The sequence below is a fragment of the Phasianus colchicus genome, chromosome 3 (assembly GCF_987193195.1).
Source record: "Phasianus colchicus chromosome 3, bPhaCol1.hap1.1, whole genome shotgun sequence".
Classification (NCBI taxonomy): Eukaryota; Metazoa; Chordata; class Aves; order Galliformes; family Phasianidae; genus Phasianus; species Phasianus colchicus.
Genome location: NC_143438.1, coordinates 44,074,028 through 44,089,646, shown reverse-complemented (window position 1 = coordinate 44,089,646; position 15,619 = coordinate 44,074,028). Strand labels below are relative to the sequence as shown.

General features: G+C 36.5%; 1 protein-coding gene across 2 annotated transcripts in view; it reads right to left on the bottom strand.

Moving 5' to 3' along the window:
• Positions 1-15,619, bottom strand: part of PIEZO2 (piezo type mechanosensitive ion channel component 2) — a 289,098-nt gene that overhangs the window by 31,108 nt on the left and 242,371 nt on the right. The window contains exons 30-36 of one of the 2 annotated variants that reach the window (XM_090137357.1): positions 15,218-15,339; positions 14,327-14,398; positions 10,442-10,545; positions 8,918-9,016; positions 6,530-6,641; positions 5,937-6,005; positions 2,513-2,679 (exon numbers count right to left, since the gene is read on the bottom strand). In XM_090137357.1, coding sequence (XP_089993483.1) covers positions 2,513-2,679; positions 5,937-6,005; positions 6,530-6,641; positions 8,918-9,016; positions 10,442-10,545; positions 14,327-14,398; positions 15,218-15,339 — 745 coding nt within the window. The remainder of the gene's footprint in view (positions 1-2,512; positions 2,680-5,936; positions 6,006-6,529; positions 6,642-8,917; positions 9,017-10,441; positions 10,546-14,326; positions 14,399-15,217; positions 15,340-15,619) is intronic. The other variant, XM_090137356.1, reaches the window with a different exon arrangement.

The following is a 15,619-nucleotide window of genomic DNA, read 5'->3' as shown; positions in this document are numbered from 1 at the left end:
TGAAGTGAGGATTCAATTTCAACTCTGTAGAGTAGAATGTAAAACTTCAGGAAATTAAACCAAAAGAAGATTCTGAGGAATAACTTCCTAACATCAAAAATAATCTAATTAAAAATATTTCCAATAATATCATAAGAATCATCTACTATAAAACCAGGCTATCAACAGGTGATCAAGGCATAAAGAGGTGTAACTGAACTGGCAACTGGACAAAAAAATAACATTTTTTTTCCATTTCTCTTAATTACAAAAAAAAGTCACTGACACTGTCAGTAGAATAAAACTGTGGGATGGCTGGAGTGATTATTTTATAAAATATCAGATTGAGAACAAAACACTTGACTGGATTGTGTTCACCGAAGAGCTCTGCAGGAAACAACAGCTGAAATGGTCTAAGTGACAGAGACAGAGAAGTTGACACTGATCTGAAGATTGATGGCTTCAGGAGTGATCCCGAGTGAACCTGATAATAAATTAAGAGCCATGAAATAGAGGTGACTATATTACTTGTACTTATCCTTCAGTAAAACACTAGAGAAAACAAAATGTTTTTTTCTGTACAAAGGGAGGTAATCAACTGGTCCTCCAAGGAGTTTTAGTGTCTGTGTAAGGAGGAAAACAGCAAGGTGATAAAATTTGCAGATGAAAAAAAGAAAATATTTAGGATGGTCAGCTGTAAAGTTGACTGAAGCAGTATTGAAGTACTTCATAAAACTAAGTACCTTGATAAAAAATAGCAAATGAAAATTTTTTGCTAATAAAGGCAAAGAAGTGTAATGGGAAAAACAGCCTATATAACGACAGGCTTTATGCCTAATTTTGTCAGTCTCAAAGGTCTTGGAATCTGAGTGTATAGTCCCCCAAAAATCTTTGGTCAATATTAACTAAACATTGAAACACAACTCTTAGATTCTTAATAGCAAAGGAAAATGTAATACACTTCTGTTCAAATTTGTGGCTCACCATTACCTTAAAAGGTAATGCGTATAATTCAGGTCATCCAGTCTTAATAAGGCCATATTAAAACTGAAAGTAATATGAAGAAGGACAATAAATATGATTCATGCCATGGGATAGATTTCATGAGAAGAGATGCTGAAGAGAACACAACTTTGTAACTTAGAAGAGAATGACAGGAGAGGATTCTATGCAGATTTAGGAAGAGTGGAGGTAAACTGAATACAACTTTGATCTACAGGAGACCCAAAGTGATGAGGAAGTAAGTTTAAAATGAACAAGAGGAAGTTCACATAATATGGAATCACAGCACAGCTTTATCGCGGGATCTTCTGGCAGCCAACAGTAAAAAGCTGGTTAAAAAGCCAAACTCCAAGAATACAGATTCTTTGCTACTATTAACCATAATGGTTCAGGTATAATCTCTGGTTTGAGACTATTCATTGCTACGTCCTGGGACAATTGCTAGACAAGGGTTTACTCTGAATATGCCATGTCTGTTTGTTCGTTTTTTTTTTCTTTCTTTCTTCCTTCATTCCTTTCTTTCTCTCCCTTTCTTTCTTTTTTTTTTTCCTCCTTCTTTCTTTCTCTTTCTTTTCTTTCTCTTTCCCTCTTTCTCTCTCTTTCTTTCCATAGTAATTATCCATCTAATAGTAGACTTCTTGGGGAAAATAATCATAACTACACGTTAACACTGAAGCAGCCCTCTCTTCTTGGCTCTGTATCTCATGGCAGACAGTACAGATTTTCTCCTGACCTAGAAAGCCTGCTTCTTGAACCTCCTGGGGTCATGGGCAGCCTGCTTATCATGCAGCAGACACTGACTGTAGTAGGCAGCAAGGGGCTATATTATGGTCAAAGATACTAATGTGCTTATGAAGTTTTTGTCTGAGATTGTCTGCAGCTTCTAAGAACTGAAAAGAACTAAAAATGAGACTTCTATGCCAAATTTCCAGAAATAGTTGGGTAGCTAGTGACATAAGTAAAAATACCTGTGCTTAAAATGAGAGCTTTATACTACAACAAGGTACTACCTATTTGCATTTTGATTTATCTTTGATAATAATGGGTTTTGCTAATATATCTCTAGCCTTTGGGGGACCACATATCTTCACTGTGAATGAAGAAAATTATGCTTGCAGGTTGTCAGTCATTTCCAAGGCAACATAGCCTACAAAAAGGCTGAAATGTGAAGTCTGAGGTAGTTTTTGAGCTGTTTAAAATGCCATGCCTGCTCCTCTCTACTTGAATCTATCATGTCTCCTCAAAACCAGACTTTATCACAGGAGACTTTCAGCCAAATTTTATATCAATGTTTCAAATGATTATTTTTCCAGACATTTGCTTTGCATCCAGATAATAAATCAAGCAATTTATTATTTAAATATTAATAAAATAGCAAGCAGTAGGAGACTCCAGGTGTATTTTTAAAATGTGCACTTAAGTGATGTTTTTACAATTATTTTCTTTAACACAGTTGACCTGAAAAGACAATCTTTAATTTTTCACTGGGCTGGAAATGGCATTAACAGAAGAAAAAGGCCAAAGGCGTTACCTTCTTAATCTCCCTGGTCAGCATACAACGTTCGATTCTCAGCACAGTAGAGATATCGATGTGTTCTCTTGAGATGGAATTAAGCCAAGCTGTAAAACTGTCTAGTGTTGCCAGGAAAAGGACCCAAGTGAACTTCAAAATATTAAATATCCTCTTGATGATGTTATCTAAGGGGGAGGGAAAGGAAAAGAGAGTTAATGAATGCAAATGTCTTTTGCTGTATTTCTGCTTGGAGTTAGTTTCAATTTTCCTTTATTGTCTAATAATAGTCCAAGCTGAGAGACCTTGTCATAGTAAGGAATCTCTGAAGATGGCTGGAGGCCTTTTGGCTGTCTGGGCCATTTTCCTGCCTGCATGTCTAAGCTTATCATCTGGAATCCCTTTTCCATCCCATAACTTCATGATCCCACAATCTTTAGTCATATGAGTAGTCCCTGATCTTGGACACCGTATGTACAGGTCTGCAAAAGTGAAACCCAAAGATTTGGGCATCTCCTGAGAGCTGCTCAATATCCCCAGTTCCAGTGATCTTAATAGCTGCTTCGCCAGCCCTTGACTATTTACTCATGTGCTTTTTCTCCATGCCTGGAACTTGACTTCTGTGACTGAACCTTGCTTAACTCAGTTTGAAAGTCCAACCTGCTTAAACAGTCTTTGAATCTCTCCCAGCTTTCCAAGCACCTAAACGCATCTCTTCATTTTTAAAGCTTCTCTTTTTTTAAATAGATTGCATCATATCATCAACAATCTCTGATCAATTAGTTCAACTATGAGTAATCACATAAAGCATTTACAAAACATTACTTTTGCACTATTTTGCAAAAAATATACACTTTCCCACGAGCAGTGCTTATGAGTTTATACCAGCAAGAGTAGTTTTCTTTTGCTCAAGGCAGCAAACTCAAGTTAATTTTTCATTTCAGCAATTCCTATAACATTATTGACTGGACCTAAAAAGCAGCAGTTTCAACTTATTTTTCTCTCATTCCCAAGCATACACAACATCCTCCACTTTTTACACAGTGTTACACAAATGCTGAAAATTTTCCTTCCAATCCACTGAATCTTCCAGAGCTATTTGCCCCTCCTTTGTTCAAAATCACAAAGCATTAGGCATATAGATTATTTTTAGAGTAAGCGGACAAAGAGATAACAGAAAATTGCAAATAATTCTGCATGGAGGAACAAAATGCTTGAAGTAGATACTAAGGAGCCAACAGCAGCACCAAAGCGCAATGATTCGAACAACCTCGGTTCTTAACTGTACCACAAGATGGCAAGCAAAACACTGCAGAGAGAACATTCACTCCTAACAAAGTATGCCAGGCTAATAACGTGTAAGAGTTCCTATGAAGGAACATGCACGTATCGCTAGGTGTTCAGGCAGTGCTGTGTGAGCATATGTGTTGACAATACAATAGTAGTACATTCCAGTAAAGCGGCTGCTGAAATGGCAGCACGTCCCATTTACCTGAGCAATGTCATTTAACCAGCCCAGTATCTCTGAATAAAGAAGTTTTTGTGACCGTACCATTATTTCAATAATATTTTGCAGTTCCCCCCCCCCCACCACCCTTTTCTGTATCATTTAGAATTCGGAAGATCTTATGATTTATCTAGTTAATTTTTCTTCACGCATAGTTTAATAGACATATCTTGAAGCTATGAAAATCTTTTCATCATAAATTAAAGTTCTTTCTGTCTCTAGAAGCGTTCATTTTCTCTTATTTCCAGTTGTAATATTATGAATAATTTCAAATAAAATGTAGCAGTCATACACAGAAACCTACAATATATCAATTGCCTTTTTAACCCACACTCTTCCTCTCCATTATATAATTTCTGCTAGTGACTTCAGAAGGACTACAGCTCTCAGGTTAAAACAATTATCTTTACAGCTGATTACCACTGGTGTGCCACAGTCTCATAACAGCGCTTGGCCAAGCACTTCCAGTCTAAGCTGAAAGGTCGTTTTTCTCTCTGGGATGGAGGTGATTTAATATACATTTTTAATGATGCTGTTCTGGCAGCTTCGCTGTTCTCTGAAACTTTTTAAAAATAATCTTTTAGGGATCGATTGCATCTAGACCTCTTCAAAAAGGGAAACAAATGTTTATTTTCAGCAGAGCTTGTTATTTTAACTTGAAGGGTCAAATGCTGAGATAGATTCTCTCTGCCTAAGAGTATGAGGCAGGATTTGATCCAAGGTTAATAAAGACATTCATGCTTCATAACAATTACTTCCTAATTTTTTCAACTGTCTTTCTTACTACATATTACCTAGGAATGGTTAATGCATATTAAATTGACTACTTCCAAAATAAATTAATTACCAACCTCCTTTTCCTTTCCCTAACTCCTTTCTAGCACCAACTGTGCTTCCCTTGAGAAGCATTCAAGTGATTCACTTTCATGCTTTAACATAGGTGACAAGAAGAAAGTAACAAATAATAAAGCCCTCAAAACACCATCAGAAAACCCTGTGAGAAAGAAATGTTTTATTTTCATCTATCCTTACACAGTGTGGCTCACTCAGAGATACAGCTCTAACCGGGACTCTGGGAAGAGATTCCAGACAGAGAAGAAAAGCAGTTTTTGAACCAAAGAGAGTGTCTTTTCTTCTTTTATGGCAATTGCAAACAAAGAGCCAAGCTTTGAGTTATGAACCACTGCACTTCATTGTAGGAAAACTATCAACATGGGCAAGATCCTGCAAGCTGCTGACATTTCTTCTGCTATGTGAAGCATCCTCAAGTCTGAGAAGGGGTAAGACTGCAAAAATCTCATTGTTTTAGAGGAGCTATTTGCACCCTGCTAAAGCATTATCTTATCGTTGCTAAAATACACAGAAAATTGCAAAGTCAACGTGCTGATAATAAAATTTCAGATCCTCAAAATCAATGGAGAGGGCAACACACAACTGAATGCCCAGGGAGGTGGTGGAGTCACCATCCCTGGAGGTGTTCAAGAAATGTTCAGATGTTGTACTGAGGGACAAGTTTAGTGGGAAATGCTGGTGGAAGCTGGACAGTTGGACAGGATGATTTCAGAGGTCTTTTCCAGCTTTGATGATTCTATGATTCTACGATTCTAATGGAATCAGGATTTGAAGCTAAGCTTGGGAATAAGGTGTCTGTAATTAAAATGCATCACAAGTGTTCATGTTTGAACCTGCAGGTGCATTTATTAGAATGTAGAATGGATAAGTGCAGTAATTTATATTCCAGGAGTAAGATCCTATGCTCAAGACTTGTAAATCTGGCAATAGGAAATCTGAAAGCTGTTAGTTCTCCCTATACACATAAGAGTGGATTTTGCCAGCTTATATGCTAGCCTGGGATCTCTGCAATGATATCTTTGTGATATAGTTTACGCCACCATTCACAACTGTAACAGCAGAGAAAACTTTTTTCTGTCTTCATACCTGGGCCATCAGACTTCTTCTTGACAGGTTCTTCTTCGCTGTCTTCGCAGTCTGCATCAGTACTTCCCGCTGAAAGCAGAGAGTGAAACAATGAAGGTTATGTCTACTGAAGTTCAGGTGTAGATTCTATGCAAGCTAGAAACTGCTCCTGTTACTAAGTAGAAGTGAGCTGTATCTCACTGCTGTGAGAGAAAGGAGATTTCCATTTCTTAAGGACTCAGTTAAGGGGACTACCCTGCTGGCAAAGGTGTTCACAAATGATCACTCCTCTCTTGCAATTTTCAGTATCATCTCTCTCCTGTTCTTTATCTCATCTAAAGCATATCGTGTAGAGGAAAAGGATATAGCTTGACTGGCCTTTTCATGGGCTGGGGCAGGGGGAGCCAGCCAGCCAGCCTTAAGTTACCACATTTCTCCAGGAAGAAACAGCTACAGACCAGTAAAGGTACATTACAACAGAAGGTCCTTTTCCAATTCCTAGCTAGAGTGGAGAGCATTTGTCCTCTAAAAATAAGCTGCCTTTCACTACTGTGAACGACAGGCAGTACAGCTAACACATGGATATGCTTTTCAAGACACAGAAGTGTACATACCATCCCCATATACTTTACGCCTTCGCTTCTCCTCTTTTTGAAAACTTTTCTTTTCTTTGCGCCTCTGTCGTAGTGCAGTTTTAGGATCAGTAATCCAGGCCTGATAAACAAACTGGAAGGAACAAACACATTTATTTTGAAGTTCCTCATGTTGTGAGAGTAAGCCACAGAATAAGCCATAAGCAGGACTACACAGTTTGAGTAAATGCATTCAGATCTGCAGGGGTAAGCAAATATTTTGAATCTCAAACCAAACACCTCTCCTGTAGATCTGCTGAGTTTTCACGTGCTATTTTTGCTAGCATAAAACCAAATGCAAAAACACTTGTGGGTGAACCAAGTTTCATTAGAACCCACAAAAATTCATGCTCTGAACTCTGGGAATTAATACCCTGTTGTGTATATGGGCTCCTTCACTTGAGTCTTTTCATTTTATATGTCTGCTTTATCATTTTGCAGACACGATGCAGAGCAATGCAAACTTTAAGAGCTGCAATTGACTAACTGAAGCATCAAAAGATGCTGTAGCTTTTTAGTTCAGGTATTTGTGTTTCTACATTTGTTATACTGCAGGTGTTGGTTGTTTTTTTCCCTTTCATAGTGTAAAATGAGTGGATTTAGTATCTTTGCACAGCCCCAAATCCAGCACTCAAGAATTCCTCAAATTTCCTCCTCATTTTGGCAATGGCTCCCTTTGGTGTGTCACAAAAGTCACTCGTGAACTCTTCTGCTACTGTTTTTTTCAGTTGAAAAACAGAGACAGTGATACTTACATATATCAAGGGGATCTAATGGGGCCAAATCCTGCTCACAGCACTCACTCAGATCAACAGTCTGTTGACCTGTATGATTACATTAAGCATGGAATTGATCCAAAATATTTATTAATGCTCTACCCATAAAAAAAAAAATATAAAAGGAAGTTACCAAGAACTAACTTTTTGAACAGTTCTGTTCAAGTTGTGAGAGAAGGCTAGAGAAAAAAGCAGTAACACTTTTATATATTTTTTCCATTCAGTCTAAAATGTGAAGAACAGAAACTGAAATAACTGAACCTTCTCTTCAGACACTTAGGACAGAAATCATTCTTTTGTTCCTGTTATGGTTTTCATTTGAAAGTGAAAAACACCTTTGATTGGCACTGCATTATTTTCTATTTCTAAACAACACGGACTGTAACAGAGACAGGAGGCCCACAGGTACATGCATGAGAAAATGAAAATAAAGCACAGCAATCAAACAGCTCTATTAATTCACAAGACAAACATGCACACAATGACAGAAACACACGTGTATCTCAGAGAAGCTGGAGATGCCCCTTACTGGACAAAACAATAACTGGCTATTTGGATTATTCATATTTTTAAAATTAGCATACACAAATTAATTTGGAATATTAAAAGCAATTTTTTAAACTGTCAATTTGAATTTTATTGAACATAAAGGGAAAAATACTTTGTTCTTTTTTGTCCATGTGCATGAGCATGGAGAGGAAATTGTTTTGTTACTGTTGATAAGAAATTTCTCTTCCAAATCTCTCAAGATCTGTGTATTTATTTTAATAAATCTCACTGATCCAAAAAAAGCACCGTGTGTGCAAATGCATGGGATCACAGGCATCAGTTCCTCTTTCCTTTGTAATAGGTGCTTGTCAGTGAAGCTGATCTGAGAGAATGGTGATCCTTAAGTGAAATAGCAACACATTACTCACTGAAAATTAAACTCTCAACATTTCCAATTGAACAGCTGGCTGAGATGGTGTACACTACCCACAGTCACAGTATAAAGAAAGATATCAGAGATAAAAGGAAGATTTGGAAGAGGGTAGGAGATTAGAATGAAGAAAAGGTATTTGTTTAATAAAGGTATTATGAATACATTTGTTAAACAGTGGACTTTTTAAGAGCTGGATGCATACAGGAATATTTAGGTTTTTACTGCTGGTCAAAGGCAGGAAATCATACATGTATTCAAGGAGGATGTACAAATCTCTTTTATGACAATGAAGCCAGAAAAGTTGCCAGACAATAACTTGGTGCAACAATATGTGTCTTTTATAAAAATTTTACCAGCTTTCTGAGATCAGTTACCAGGATGCCCAAAAGCAGCATGCAACTGGATGTGACCATCTTACACAAGAGTATCAGAAGTAATCAAGAATTTGGGTCTGCATTTTCTCTCCAGTGCTGCACTTAAGGCAAGACAGACTGCTTTTCTTGTCGCTCTATCACTCCAAAAGTAAAAAATGTATTGCATTTAGTAGGAATTAAGCTTTACCTTCCATTACTTTTTGTATTATCTATATTAGAGGAAAAATGCAGACAAGGACAGAGGTATATGTTACACCACGATGGGTCACATAATGAGCACTAACAAAATGTCAAGTACCTTAGCTGCTTTGATTAAATACTGAAGAATAGTTTTTGGTAGTTTAATGATAGACTTTGGCAAGGCTAAAATGGCTGAAGCAAATTTTCCAATAGCTCTCTATAAAGAAGGACAAAGCAAGAGTAATTAGTAGAAAATGAGAAGATATTAATAGAACATATCTATTGCATGATCATATCTAGATTATTTAAAACCGCTATAAAAAAAAGATCACGTGTGATGTCTATAATACTTGCATTATCTACCAAATAAAATCTTAAAATTTTCCCTTGAGGTGACTATTGCAAACTATTTACACTTCAAAAAAATAAAAATTAAAAAAAAATAAAGAAATTCTTCAGCAGACTGTGCCACAGGATAAGTTCACTTTGCTAGTATTAAGACCACATGCATCATGATGGAAGGCATATGAAGCATAGATGATCTAATGATGAACAAATTTTCATAAACAAACACAATATGATTTTCCAGACAACTTGTTTCCTGCATGAAGCCACTCAGCATCTTCAAGTTTAACATACTGCAGAACTGTTCACTGGTCATGGACGAAGCTACCTGCTCTTCCTTGAGCTGGGCTTTTGGTCATGCACCAGCTCTGGAGCAAAGTAAGCTTGTAAATGTGTGGAAAGGCATATCCACAAGAAGTTACTTCTTTCCTTGAGATTTTACAGTTGAGAACCAAAAACATTTGCAGTATTTCTGAAATTCTTCAACAGCTAAAATTACAGTTTTATAAAGGTTAAAGCAATCTTATGTACATGAGTGTTTCACCTAGGTCCTTAATTTAAGCCAATGTGTTCAATAATCGATGCTGCATAGATCAAGCAGTTTACTAATAGGAATCCAGTTAGGAAACTTCAGCTATATTTTTATCATTATATCCTCTTACTTAACACAGTCCATCACTTAAAATGCTTTCACTTTTTTAATCACTTAAAATTAACATTAACTAACACTACCCTGTAAAAGAAATGAGAAAAAGTGTTGTGGTTGCTTTTCATGTTATAAGGCTCTTTATAATCCAAGGATATATTTTTTCTGGTGCATTAGTGTGTCACTAGTAAAAAAAACAACAACAACAACAAAACCAACTAAAATGTTTTTTAAGTATGTGCTTTTTTTTCCATGAGAAGTTGTTTATTTTTGGTTCATTTCTGCATGGAATGATAGCATCTACTCAAAACCAGAAAATCACTAAAGCATCCTACGGCAGGAAAGACAGCCTCCTTGCTTGTCTATACTGCAATACAGAAAAATAAAGCTCAGATTCAGAAGCTTTGTTTTCGATTTTTGTTTTCCTCTGGCAGAAGTGAGTGAAGATATGATTTCATTATAGTTATTGTAGGAAATTGGCAATGCTTAAAACAAGTAAAATTGCATTTTAAATTGGCAAGAAATTTCATTTCCAATGCTTTTCAGATGTACTTTATATGTACAAGCTGCTAGAATATATAAGCCTGTATTAAGAGAAACCTAAATTGTTTTTTTCAACTGTCAGCTATCAAGGAAATCGCTCAAAAGTACCTGAAATGCAGATTTTTTTCGAGGCTCTTCCTCTTCTTTTTTCTCTTCTTCCTCTTCCTCTTCACTGTCCGTCTCAAACAAATAATAATTTCCACTTCTGACCACTAAGTGAAACAAAATATTTTCTTATTTTTCTGAAAAGTTCTATTCTGAAGTGCCCCAAGACCTATAAATAGCCAACTAGTCATTTATGAACTCAGGAGAGATGAAAATACAGAAGAGATGAATAGGTCTCAGATAAATTATCTGATATTAGTCTGTGACACTTTTGGGCATGGATGAGAACTATACAAGAACTAAGGAAAGACTGTGAGAAGAAAACAAGGAAATAGCTTGACGTTTATCAAGTTACAAGGTACATTTTTTAGAAACAAATGGCAGTTTAGTATGAATGAATTGAGAAGTGAAGGTTATTTGAGGGAGTAAAAAGAGCCCAGCAGATAAATGAATGAATTTATGTAAACAGTACCACTGGACAAAAAATAAAGAAAAGCTCTTTAAAATGCTCAGGCATCCTTCAAACTACGGAATGGTATAAGTTAACACTTTCTTCAGACTTTTAAGTTTTGGTGAGTTAATGGAAAACCTTGGTTTGTTTAGAACAGATCACTTGGATTCTATGAATGCGAACACAAATGAGTTTCAATTTTTTGCCCATGGATTCAGAAAGAACCTGAAACCTTGGTACAATAAAGATGCACAGTGACTAAGCTAGGCCTTATATCCTTGAACAGAAGCAATGTTTTTATTTCTCAGATGGTAACAGGCCTATAGGAATAAATAAGGGGAAAAAAAAAAGAAACGAAAAATAAGATAATGAGCAAGAGAAAAATCAAAATCACAGCATTACATTCAGCAGTGAAGACTGGTAAATAACTTCTGCACTTTAGCTGAAATATTTAAAGGAACATTTACTCAGATGAAAAGTCACACAATTTGGGTATATGGAGCAATACATACTTATATTGAGAAGTGTATTTAACCCTCATTACAGGCCTCTGGAAAACTGACGATAGCTTTAATTCTATTCAATCATACCTTGAGTTCTACAGAGATGCTCTGTACATAGGTGGTCATACAAAACAACAGTAGAAACCTCAGAGTACACACACTGTGAAATTTGCCAGATCTCCATTAGGTCATAATTTCAACATCTAAAATTCCCTCACAGACAAAATCATGTGCATAGTTATGGCTTTGTAACACCCCTCAAAGCCTTGCAGAGGGACAGAAACTTCAGCAGTTCTAATTGTTGAACTGAGGTTAGAAGTCTGGAAATTTCTTGGGTCGAACAAATTAATCATTTTGCACAGGGCCTTCTAAGAAAGCCTGCTTAAAGTGCACAGAGGATATAAATGTATTTGAAGAACCAGTAGTCTGCAGTTCTCTTCCATAAAAAAGTGTCTCATAAGCAGCAACAGAAACTGTCCACACAAAAGATCAGCAGGATAAGGTCTGGCATTTAAGAGAAACCTACACCACTGTGCAGCTGTAAACAGCCTCAGAGCAGCACCTGGTCAAAACTGAAAGGCCTGAGCTGGCAGAAAACAAATGAGAAAGGATCTCCCTCCAGAATTTTTCAGTTAGAGTATATCTAAGGGTACCCCATAATATAGCAATTACACACCTTTTACAACATAAGAGGGAGGTATGATTGAATAGCAATAATGCACTCTTGCACACATCAAAGTGGAGTAAGAAGTGTGTCAGTCACCTGCAGGGATTATTACAGTGCCCAAACTGCAATAATAAAATAATTCATGGCTAGACTGGATTCAGGGGCCCTCTTCCTACTGCAGAATGAGACTTTCTCATACTGAGAAAAGGTACTTGCAGGCTTTGTAGAATGAGATAGAGAAGGCAGGAGGTGAGCCTTGCAGGAGAAGTCACACAACATTAGCATCTGTTTGTGCCCAGAGGGAAAGAACTCCCCAGGACAGCTGCAAACTCCGTTTTTTTTCCTCTTGGTCAGACACTACTCTGAACCCCAGGAGAAGCTGAGGACCTCTAAGCATGTGGCCTGCTGATCTTTGTCGGGCTCCATATCTGATCCACAAACACTAAGAACTCAGAGTTTCACTGAGGAAAGCCTCCTACATTTTTCTCATCTTTTCCACTCAGACTCAAATTCATGACTGCATTTTTATTCCTATGAATATCAAACGAGGCATTTTTCTGTAGAATAAACTAAAATAAGTGGTATAAGAATGAAAATAACAATCTAAATAAACAGCAGAGCTGGGATAAAACTTTGAGCTTTAGCAACCTCAACAGCATATATACAGCCACAACTCCATTGTGAGAAAAACAGCCACTGGAGAACGCTGCAGGGTTACAGCACAGTGTTTCAAAAGGATAGATGGGGAACAATAGATGAGAAATACCATTCTATTTTGTTTGTAAACTTGCAGACACCTACTGCAAGTGCCATGTTTCAAGGAGTGGGGAAGCAAGGCACATGGCACATAATCACTGTATGTAGGATCAGGGTCAATGATGTTTCCCACAAGGTTTTGCATTATTGCAGTAAATAATTTCAAGGGTGCTCACTGTTTAAATACCAAAACATAAGTTGCCACCTAAATTAAATAATGAGGGTGAAAGAAGTAAAAGCCAATGTCTCTCTTTGAGCGGTTCTTCTTACTACAAAACCAGTGGTGAATAAACATGAGACCATATCCCATTCCTTCAAAATCACTGTAAGTTGGAATTCTACAGCAAAAACTCACAAACTAGAGTTTTAAGCTGTTTTATCGTTATTGTCCTTAGTGAAAACTACAGGAAAAGAAGTTTGTTTTCACAAGACTTTTGAAAAGGGATAGGTCTCTCTAAAGTGGCATTGTGCCCTTTAGAAAAATAAAAATAGAGACATAGTTTATTTGTGACTTGATAGAAATAAGCATCCAATATTCTGTTAAACACTGTTGGCAAATATATATGCTGGAGATATAAACAAATACACAAACATAAATTAAGGAGTCTGTAGATGTGTAAAATTATTACTAGGAGTAACTCTTGATAAAGTAAATGACGAGGCACAATACAGACATTTTATATTTAACTCTGGTCAGTGCTATATGTCTGAATATTTTTAGAATCTTCAGAACATATTAAGTAGTTTACATTTGATTTCCTTGAACAAAGATCCAATAGGGCATCAGATTTGAGATTGTAGTCTGCTCAGTTTTCTTCTGTTTCATCCAATGAATAATGTATGGAAGAACTCTATTATCTACTTGGACTGGGAAGGAAATACATTAGAATACCACAATGGAACAATGATACGAGAATAATAATTTCTTGTGCACAAGGCTGAACATAGTTTTGCTCTCAAATAAACAGAAAAAATACGTAAATAACAATATCAGAGATACTCAGCTGAGCTCTGTGCTTCCCGATGTGGGAGCAGTCTGGCTGCCTTACTGTGGTATTCATATTTCTACAGCTGACCACAGTATCACTGAAGGACCATAAAAAAGATCTATGATGTGTGCATATGAAAACAAAATTATGACTTAGAATACATTAGCAAACCTTCACATTTGTATGGTTAAATATATTGTACCTTGCAGCAGGGGAGAGTTAAGACTTTTGAGGCCAAAATTTTTGGCACATTTTTTTTTATCTGATTTGATATCTTTCTAAAAATGCCCAAAATGTCATAAGCTGTGCTTCCAACACAAAAATAAATATATATATCAAAATATGGTTAACCTTCTATTTGAATATTTGGAAGTAGAAATTATTTGCTAAAATAAACAAGACTTCTATCAAGTCACAATCTTAAAATCAGGCATAAAACAAACAGGTCAGGGAATGCCTTCATTCTGGTCAAGGATATAAGGGTTAAATCCACATATTTGTAAAATGATTGAGAAAACCTACTGGAAGCATGATCAACCCAAGGCCGCCACCACAGCTTTTTTTTGCCCTTGGCTTTCTCTTTGTCTGCTTCTCCTAAAATGAAATATGTCCAAACATTAATTTTACAAAATGAGAAACGTTCATTATACTGATAAATCATTTTTCATTTCTCTCAAAAGAGCAAAATTTCATGAGCACACCAGATGTCAGAGCTACTGAATGTATTCAGTATAGAAGTCATTTAGAAGCACGACCACCCAGCACAAATATTCTAGATTATGCAGCAGTCTGAACAGAAATCTATGCTAAAACAGCTTAAAAGTTCAGTTTTGCGTTTTAAAACATACCGTCACACTTCACTGTAATAACAGTGAATAATAACTTCTCTTAAATCCCTCTGAATTTCAGATCCAGTTAATGTTGATCCTAAGTCAGTGCTGGAAATGTGGCACTAGATAGATATCATTTATCCATTCCCACATTTTAAACAACATTAAAAAAACATACAAATATTTCAGCAACTGAAAAAAAGCCTCACAGCATCCAAAAAACCTAGCTGGAAAAATGTGAATTTTTAATTTTTAATTCTGCTACCTATTTGTAGCACTGTGGTTTATACACAATAATTTTGCTCAAAACAAACCTCTGCTGCTATTCAGCTCTTTGCCAACAACCTGAAGTTAACCAAAAGTAACCTCCAAGCAAACTGTATTCTCTAAGTCTTCTGCAATCTAAAATCTCAGATTTTTTTGAAAAAAAATTCTGAATTAAGCTTCAGAATGTTGCTGAGCAATCAACCTTGTTCCATGATGAACAATCTGAAGAATGATTTCTCACTGGCCCAACATTTCTATTGTCTATTAGGTCCTTAGCGCTCAACTGCAGTTAAGGTATGACAATGTCTAACGGTACCTTCATCATCTTCTTCTGAAACCTTCCGAATTTCAGGCCCCTCTGTGGAATCCTGTGTCATGCTTAGCATCCTCTCTTTACCCTTTTTATATTTTTGCTGCCTGGCTTTGATGCGATCCATTCTAGCAAAAGGAAGAACTTTATTATATTCTGGTCTTCACCCCTTTCAACACACTCTGAAAAAGAGCTGTTTAAATTCATTCATACAGACATGAACAATTCTACTAGAAGGGTCCATTACATACTGTCACTAATCTTGTATTTAAAAACAGAGAGATAAATGGCTCTGAAGGGGCTGGCTGGAAGTGCCAAGCCTGGAGGTTTAACCACTGTCAGAACTTCAGTCAGAACTGAGCTGCCTGCTAACACATGATGGTTTTACCTACTCTCCTTCAACTTTCT